The following is a 9,336-nucleotide window of genomic DNA, read 5'->3' as shown; positions in this document are numbered from 1 at the left end:
CTCCTGTCTTACAAGCACGTTTGAGTTCCCACAAGAACCAGGGGCGGTTCTAAGGTCAGTGGATATGCGGGGCTTTAGCCCAAACTAAAATTGGGTATTTTTATTTAAAGGAATTGATTAATTATAAACGTAATTTAAGGGAAAAAAGAAAAAAGAAAGGCTTATTGTATTAGTGAAATAATTGTAACTATTTGAAAATAATATTTTATTTTTAATTATGCATGCATTCTCTCTAAATGAATCAAGGAAATTATAGCATATTTTCAATTCAAAAAGGCAAAATTTAATAAGTAAATAAAGTTGAGTAATTTGCGTCACTATACAGATCCGGAGCTCGTCTCGACGTGCAGATTCTAAATATTTTAAATTATTGAATGATTTTATTGTGTTTTAATGTTATATGAAATGTTATTTTCTCATTTTATGTCATTATCATAAAAAAAAAAATTTAGTACGATGAGTGTCACCCGCCCAGATCAGCAGAATCATCGGCAACCACGATCAGCCAATTCATCAGCTATCAATGTGATTCAATGGGATGTCAGGTGTCGCTCGCAGCCTCATCGCCCTCCAATACCACAGAGCGCGCGGCGGATATATATAGGGTAGACACGACCTGTGTTTCTCATCGACGGTGACTGGAAATTCAAGCTGCGATTTTTCACGTTGGATATACTCGCGCGAACAAATACAGATGTGTTAAACACGATAAGAACACAAATTCTACATTTATTCGTTAAAACAGTCGGTATTTCCCACAATGATTCTGCTTTGCTATTGGCCCACGTCATGATTACTAAGCGCTGCTATTGGCGGTCACGATTATTAAGTATGTTAGGCGAACGGAACGAAACAGTCACCCAAAAATGAAAATTCTGTCAGTAATTACTCACCCTCATGTTGTTCCAACCCCGTAAGACCTTCGTTCATCTTCAATCTGAGAGCTGGATCACTCCTCCATAGGCTTCTAAGGGTTTGAAACTTGCTGGCCCAAAAAATGTATTAAACACATCGTTAATATAGTCAAAGTGACTACAGTGGCTCAATCTTAAGTTTATCAAGCGACGAGAATACTTTTTGTGCGCAAAACAACGACTTTATTCTACTATTAATTTACTTCTCTCTGGGCCTCGAGTTAGGCCACGTAGTGTAACTGCGCAGCGCTTCTGTGTTATACGTCACACGCATTACACACATGACTAGCGTCGGCCAATAGTAAGCCTACCTGTGACGTGTTACACTACTACATGTACGTGAACTAACTCGAAGCCCAGAGACAAGGAAATGAATAGTGGAATAAAGTCGTTTTTTGTTGTTTTTTTGCGCACAAAAAGTATTCTCGTCGCTTGATAAACTTAAGATTGAGCCACTGTAGTCACTTGGACTATATTGTTTTATAACTTTTCTGGGCCTGCAAGTTTCAAACCCTTAGAAGCCTATGGAGGAGTGATCCAGCTCTCAGATTGAAGATGAACGAAGGTCTTACGGGGTTGGAACAACATGAGGGTGAGTAATTACTGACAGAATTTTCATTTTTGGGTGACTGTTCCGTTCCGTTCGCCTTACATACTTAATAATCGTGGCCGCCAATAGCAGCGCTTAGTAATCATGACGTGGGCCAATAGCAAAGCAGAATCATTGTGGGAAATACCGACTGTTTTAACGAATAAAGGTAGAATTTGTGTTCTTATCGTGTTTAACACATCTGTATTTGTTCGCGCGAGTATATCCAACGTGAAAAATCGCAGCTTGAATTTCCAGTCACCGTCGATGAGAAACACAGGTCGTGTCTACCCTATATATATCCGCCGCGCGCTCTGTGTTATTGGAGGGCGATGAGGCTGCGAGCGACACCTGACAACCCATTGAATCACATTGTTAGCTGATGAATTGGCTGATCGTGGTTGCCGATGATTCTGCTGATCTGGGCGGGTGACACTCATCGTATGTCTTTTTTTATGATAATGACGTAAAATGAGAAAATAACATTTCATATAACATTAAAACACAATAAAATCATTCAATAATTTAAAATATTTAGAATCTGCACGTCCAGTTCAGGTCCGTGTACTTTTTCCATACATTCATTATTCTATTTTTCGGAATGAAAGATGAAATTTAAAAAAGGGTGCAGTTTGGTTTTTGTTAAAAAGAAAAAAATCAGAAATGGCTGTATTTTGTTTTCCAAATGTATTGTTGTCATCAAATAATAGTATTAGAACATTGGACGACATTTCCGATCGGTTTTTAATTTGTAATATTTATTTGTACGTTTATTGTATTTCATTTGACTGATCGCATCTTTACCCGGAAGTACATTACACCGTCGCGCGAAGTCATAGATACACTAGATGTCGCCTTGACTACGGCAGTTCATTGGAACAAATGCTTTATATATAAATAAATGAGCAAAACTTAGCCACTAAATATTTAATATTCAATTATTTTAATGATCACAATTAAAGTTTTAATTTTTATTAAACTGAACAAGCGCAACATTCAGCATTCAAATATTCTAAAATATGTATTATTAATAATAATGTTATTTCAACATAATATCTCGTTATTTCGACATAGGCCTAATATGTGTGCGTGCAACAAGCAAGATGTACATTTGTAAATCCGGGCGTGCACTGATTTTTATTAATAAACTAGTGTTTTCTGACAGTTTCGACTGCAAAGATGAAGTTGACGATCGCCATATTCGTAGTGAACATGCCTATAGAGAGAAATGCACATAATGGATTACATAATCAGAGAGTAGCCTTTTTCTTTTCGTTTTGAATTATTTAGTTTAAAGACATTTCAAGCTTTGTGTATTTGATGTATTTCTCATGTCTTTGTGAGGCATACAATGAGTTTCGTTAAGTTAGGATGAGATCGTTTATATACTGTCTATGGATGAGATGCGCTCCAGTTAACGTGCAATGCAAGAGACCAGCGGGCGCCTCCATGATTATATTGTCTGTTATATTTGCTTCTTATTTTATTAAATCCAGGCAACTGGTTGACTCATGTTGAATCATGTGACACTGCAGACTGGAGTAATGATGCTGAAAATTCAGCTTTGATCACAGAAATAAATTATAATTATATATTCGTATTGAACCGTTATTGGCTTTTGGTTCGGTCCTGCCGACCAAAATTTAGATACAGTCTATGGTTATAACTTATTACCCGTAGATCTCTATAAGATCAAACAGCGCTGCCGTGGAAACCAGGAGAAACATTGTGCCATGATTACGTCCACTAATCAAAAACATTCACGATGGATTTAATGTAGTAGGCTAAACACTAACTGTCACTATGGAAGTTTGGCAGGAATAGTAAAATGCTTTCAAGAACATCACATATATTTTCTAGCACTTCAAAACTCATATATGGTCATATATTTAAATGTTATTTTTAATGTGATGACAAAAACATTATTTTGTTCATCCTTCAAAGATTACCCCCATTTATAAAACTAAAAGTTTCTAGATGTAGAAAAAAAAAAAAAAAAAAAAAAAAGACATTAATTTCCACTCTCAAATATTTATTTTTTAATCGTTATGAATAAAATTGCTGCCCTCAAATGATAACCTGGAGTCTTGCGAACTTAAAATAAAACTAAAATAAAATAAACCATTGTTTATAACTAGGCTACTACAATAATAGCCTACATTTCATTTTTTATAAGGAGCGGTTTTTGTTTTATATGCTGCTACGAAGACACCCCAGAAGATGGGTCAAGTATAGCTCCATGATGAACCAATGAGGTTTGTTCTTGCGCATCAAGCAGGTTCAGTTGAGCTTCTGTTTATGTTCGCTGAACAATGTTTAAATGAGTAAAAGCCTAAATTAATCTGTTCATCATGTAAAGCGATCGAGATTCTTCAGAAAATTTGGACTAAACCTCTCAATTCATATGGATTAGTTTTGCGAACTCTTTGTGAACTTTCTGAAGCGTCAAATTGGTAGAGTACAGTCATCAATGGAGGGACAGAAAGCTAAAATTTCATCAAAAGCTCTTCATTTGTGTTTCAAAGATTGACGAAAGTCTTACGGTTTTGGAACTTATGGAAGCTTGTTTCCGCCACTGAATAATAAATAAATAATAATAATTGCGACTTTTTAACAATTCTGACTTTTTTTTCTCACAATTGGGATATATCAAGTCAGAATTGTGACTTTTATTCTCAGAATTGCGTGATATGAAGTCAGAATTGTGAGAAATAAAGTCGCAATTCTGAGATATAAAGTCGCAATTGCGGGATATAAAGTCGCAATTCTGAGATATAAAGTCGCAATTGCGAGATACAAAGTCAGAATTGCATGATATAAAGTCGCAATTGCGTGTTATAAAGTCAGAATTGTGAGATATAAACTATTCTGAGGTAAAAAAAAAAAAAAAAAAATCCGTATTTTTTCCCCTTAGAATTGGACTTTATATCTCACAATTGTGAGTTTATATCTCACAATTCGGAGAAAAGATGTCAGAATTGCGAGATATAAAGTCGCAATTGCGAGAAAAAAAGTCAGAATTCTGACTTTATAACACGCAATTCTGACTTTATATCTCGCAATTCTGACTTTATAACACGCAATTGCGACTTTATTTCCCGCAATTCTGACTTTATATCTCGCAATTCTGACTTTATTTCTAAGTAAACTCGCAATTGTGAGATAAAAAGTCGCAATTATCTTTTAAAATGTTTTATTCTGTGGCGGAAACAAGCTTCCATAGGAACTACATAAGAGTGAGTAATTAATAAAGTTTTTTCATTTTTGGGTGAACTGTCCCTTTAAGAAGTCGAATTTCAAGCGCTCCTCTACCACTAGTGGGAAGTTATGACTAGTTTCCCCCGAAATCTGACTGCCACCCCACCCCCATAGTGCAGCTAAGCTTTTTCTTCTTCTCCACAGCTCTATCTGAAGTCAGATGAGTTGGCTGCTTCACTGAAGCGATGGATGTGTGTTGATCTATTTCGGTATATCGGTATATCGAGTCACTGAGCCTCGACAAACGGACGGACTCTTTAATGCATGTGATTCACTATGCCTCCTCGCAAGAAGGAGTACGGGATTAAACGAGCGAGCGGATCCCTGATCCACTTCAGACCGCCCGTGAGCGCGACCACCGTGCGAAGACACTCCGCCGTCGTGCCTTCGGTGCTGACGTTCGCCGTGATCGTGGCATCCGGAGGCCTGTTGCTCATGATAGAGAAGGGAATGTTGAACAGCGTGCAGACTCCTCCGCCGCGAGCCAACGGGAAGAAAGCGGAGTACCGAATGAGGAGTAGCGACGCAGCTGTGGACGTGGAGTCTCAGGTAATGTAGACGAACAGAGACGCAAGTTCGTTTGAATTTGAATGAAATTCATCAACATTTTTGTGTGTTTGCATGTAATCAGACTTTCTTTGAGTTTCGCGAGTCAGCAAGGAATTTTCACGTTAACTCGGGCTGCGAAGTCAAAACCTAATGAGCTGAATGCCTAGACATTGGGGGATGGCAGTTTTGAGACGGGTCATATACGGTGTCAAAAAATATTACTTTGACCCTTTACTCACACAATGTATGAATATATGCTCTACAAAACTATAAATGTACGACAAAGTGATTCAAATAAATTACGCACAAACACACTTTTCAATCGAGTTTGAAGTTTGTTAGGTTTCATTTGATGTTAGTTAGTTTTCCTGTTAAAATTCCAAATAATCCTAAAGTGTCTTGTTCTTTAATTGCCCAGCTAGTGCACTATTCTTGGGTAACTAGCTAGAAAAGAGAGTGCAATTCAAGGGGAATGAAAACATTCAGACACTAGTCAATGTGTAATCCTCTTGAGCCATTTTTTGATTTGTCAAAATTTCTCACCATCTTTTTACCATAATACCATCTCAATACCATTATTGCAGTTTCTTAGAGTAAAAGTAGTAATTTTAAGGTGTAATGTCCTATTATTACAATTTCTATCCGATTAATCCTATTATTCTGTCCTTTTATTACTCATCTGGTGGATAAGATGGATTTGGTTAAACCTAGCATGTGGAAATAAGCATCTTTGATGGAACTAAGAACTCCATACTTTGTTCCAGAAAATATTAAACTGCTTACCTCAAGCCAAGATATGAAATGGAAACTTGGGCCAATTCTTTGAAGTTAAGATTCCTGCTGTGCCCTTGACAGAAGCGTACAATCACATGACATTTCAGCTACCTTCTCAGATCTCGCTCAAGCACTGATATGAAATCTAGACTATTAGATTGTGATGTTGATTAGAGTAATCGGAGGATATTGTAAAATCGAATACATGGTATTCAGTGCAATTCAAAATGGCAACTGAACATTGAAAGATAACACACTCATTCATATATTTTGCAAGATTTTTAATGTTTCCTTGTGCTTGTATCCTAAAAAATGATTCCTGAATAAGCCTTCAGTGCAGGATATGATCTTATGAGGATGTCTGGTCATCCAGTGGAATGTCCAGAGTAAATGTAAGTTTGTTAAAGAACATGTTGGTATACTATACACAACATTACAAAACAACTTTAACCTTCCCTGCCCCTCTTGGCGGAGGGTGGAACTAAATATCCTCCACAGCAAAATTCGAATAGTAGCCTATTTATATTCTTACAGATTGAAAATTTGACACTTTGTGCATTCAAGTTTTTATGTCTTTATTTTGTGCTAAAGTTATATATGCCTCTTTCCCCCAGATTGTACAGGAGATCCGTAATCGCACCATAAGATCGATGTGCGGTCAGAAGAACACGGCTCACAGCGTGTGGTCTCTCAGTCCACTGCAGAGGAAGACTCTCCTCCAGCACATACTGGTGAACGACGAGCATCACTTCCTGTACTGCTACGTCCCCAAAGTGGCCTGTTCCAACTGGAAACGAGTGCTGAAAGTACTGAGTGGCGCGCTCGCCAACGTGGACGTCAAAGTGAAGATGGACCATCGTGCTGATTTACTCTTCCTGTCTGACTTTTCGCCAGAAGAGATTCGCCATCGACTACGGCATTATTTTAAATTCATGTTTGTGCGGGAGCCGATGGCCCGCCTGCTCTCTGCCTATCGGAACAAGTTCGGCGAAATCGAGGCATATCAGCGTAAATACGGTGCAGAGATTATACGGCGCTATAGAAAAGGCTACGCAAAGGATAAAAAAATAGCAGGAAACGACGTGACATTCACAGAGTTTGTGCGTTATTTACTTGACGAAGACCCAGAGAGGATGAATGAGCACTGGATGCCCATCTACAACCTGTGCCAACCCTGTGCCGTAGAATATGACTTCATTGGCTCGTACGAAAGGCTGGAGATCGATGCGGCTTACGTTCTGGAACGTGTCGGAGCGCCGCAACACATAGGTTTTCCTGAACGACAGACGTGGTACAAACCCGTCACCAAAGAAACGCTACATTATTACCTTTGCACTGTGCCACAGAAGTTCCTCAAAGATCTTCTGCCCAAATATATTCTGGACTTTTCTCTGTTCGGCTATCCTTTACCCAACACAACCACTGAATACTGTAGGCATTAACAAAGGCATTGGTTTATACCTTCTTTATAAGACTGTCTATAATCTTTCAATATGTTAATATTTTAAATCTTTTTTTTTTTTTACCTGTACAGAATTTAAAATATATTTGAATAAAACCCTCAGTACGGAGTTTTTGAGAGCTATTTAAGTACAAATCACTATTTAAAACTGGAAAAGCTCAATGAGTTATTTTTATTAATGAGATGCAGTAATATGTCCATATGAATGGGCATTAAATGAAAAACATTGTGCTGTGCGCAAGACTATCATGTGTTTTATATCAGAAAGCAGATGCTTCCACCATTTTCACTTGTCAATTCAATATTCTATTTTCCTTTATTTACTTAGATAATCATTGTTACTTCTCCCGTCACCCATATTGTAAGACGTTTTCTTTGTTGATGTGTTTAATCCTTTTACAAAAATGAAATGTGATACTCAAATCGAGAAAATTATTTGTGAGGCAATTCCTGTTTGTATGTAATTAATTGTTCTGCGAGTGAAGTGTGTTGTTTCATACGACCAAAACAAATATTTCTGACCACAAACTTGAACCCTTCCCATCTGCTGCTTCCTCTGAAAACACGAGGCTCCGAGTTGAATCCCTTAAGAGATGCTAAAGAATGCAGTTTCACATCCAAAAGCAGAAGTACTGTACAATGAGGAAATAAAAAATCTTTCAAATCCACAGGCTGGAATTCCTTTTTTTTTCTCTTTTCTTGGATGGAGCATAATATTTATTGTAAAAGAACAGCTAATAACAAGCTAATTGTGTTTTGAATCCCACAGGCAAAATAATAAAAAAAATCTAATGAAAGCAGTAAGTGAAAGCTCAGTTCACACCCAAAGGCCTTATAAAAATAAAGTAAATATAAGCGCCGTTCATGCCAAGAACTAAAACAATAAACACATTTTTAAAAGTCGTCAAAGAATAGCACAATCCAAACCACAACTGTATCAACAGTGTTGTTGGAATCACTTTCTAAGCTTTATATTTCAGCTGATGAACAATAAAAACATTGACAGCCAATCAGAACCCACCTGGCTTTGAAGAGCTCGAGCATTTAAAGGGGCAGACGACATAATTGCAGTGTGTGCAGACAATAACAGAACGTTATCATCGGTTGGTACTGATGCTAATACAGTTATATTTATTGCTGTGTGAACGGGCCTTTATAATGGTGTTTGTTTGTCCATGCGATGCTAGGATGTTATGAGTGTTGGTCAGCCAACAGGTTTTGGTTTCCAGAATGTTCTGGGAAGATTAGTTTTTGTAACAAAAATAACCAACAAAGTTCCTGGAATATAATTGTTTGGTTCCCCAGAACTATCCGAGTAATTTTTAGTGCATCGCCAAGGAGTTGTTAGAGGCCATCGACACAGAAAATGTGATCGCGTTTCCATTGATTTCCATGACGGATGTAGCGTCTCGTGCATGAGGCACAGTGCTAAAAACACAGTGCTAAAGATTTCTTAAAAGTTTAACTTAAAAACACAGAATAAAAACAGATTGAGACCATGTGTTTTCTCTCATTCCACAGCGTAAACTTTGATGCAAAAGCACATTTTGTGTGAACAGCCCGTTAGGGGTTTGTGGGCTCAATTCAAGTCAAGAGCAGAGTCGGTAAGTCTCAATGACATACTGGCTGAGTTATTCCACTTAAGGCTGGGATTTTTATTGCTAGCCCTGAAGAAGAAAACAAGCTTTTCAGCAAACCCTGTGATTTGAAGTATCATTCTAGTCTGTAGCAAATGGTCCAGAATTAGTGTATACTTGGTGTTTATGAGCAATAGCATGGCTTAGCAAGCA

At 37.6% G+C, this 9,336-nt stretch overlaps 1 protein-coding gene across 1 annotated transcript; it reads left to right on the top strand.

The window, feature by feature from the left end:
* Positions 1–4,813: 4,813 nt before the first annotated feature.
* chst14 (carbohydrate (N-acetylgalactosamine 4-0) sulfotransferase 14) lies at positions 4,814–8,213 on the top strand. Its single transcript, XM_081378613.1, has 2 exons — positions 4,814–5,310; positions 6,699–8,213. Exons 1-2 carry the CDS (start codon positions 5,038–5,040, stop codon positions 7,524–7,526), a joined length of 1,101 nt encoding a protein of 366 aa, XP_081234739.1. The 5' UTR covers positions 4,814–5,037; the 3' UTR covers positions 7,527–8,213.
* Positions 8,214–9,336: the final 1,123 nt, after the last annotated feature.

Source organism: Scardinius erythrophthalmus (assembly GCF_964197995.2).
Source record: "Scardinius erythrophthalmus genome assembly, chromosome: 11".
Lineage (NCBI taxonomy): Eukaryota > Metazoa > Chordata > Actinopteri > Cypriniformes > Leuciscidae > Scardinius > Scardinius erythrophthalmus.
This window is presented reverse-complemented; position numbering and strand designations above follow the sequence as displayed.

Coding starts and splice junctions, on each gene's coding strand:
- chst14 (XM_081378613.1), top strand. CDS start 5,038: ATGCCTCCTCGCAAGAAGGAGTACGGGATTAAACGAGCGAGCGGATCC. Junction 5,311..6,698: donor CTGTGGACGTGGAGTCTCAG/GTAATGTAGACG, acceptor TCTTTCCCCCAG/ATTGTACAGGAGATCCGTAA.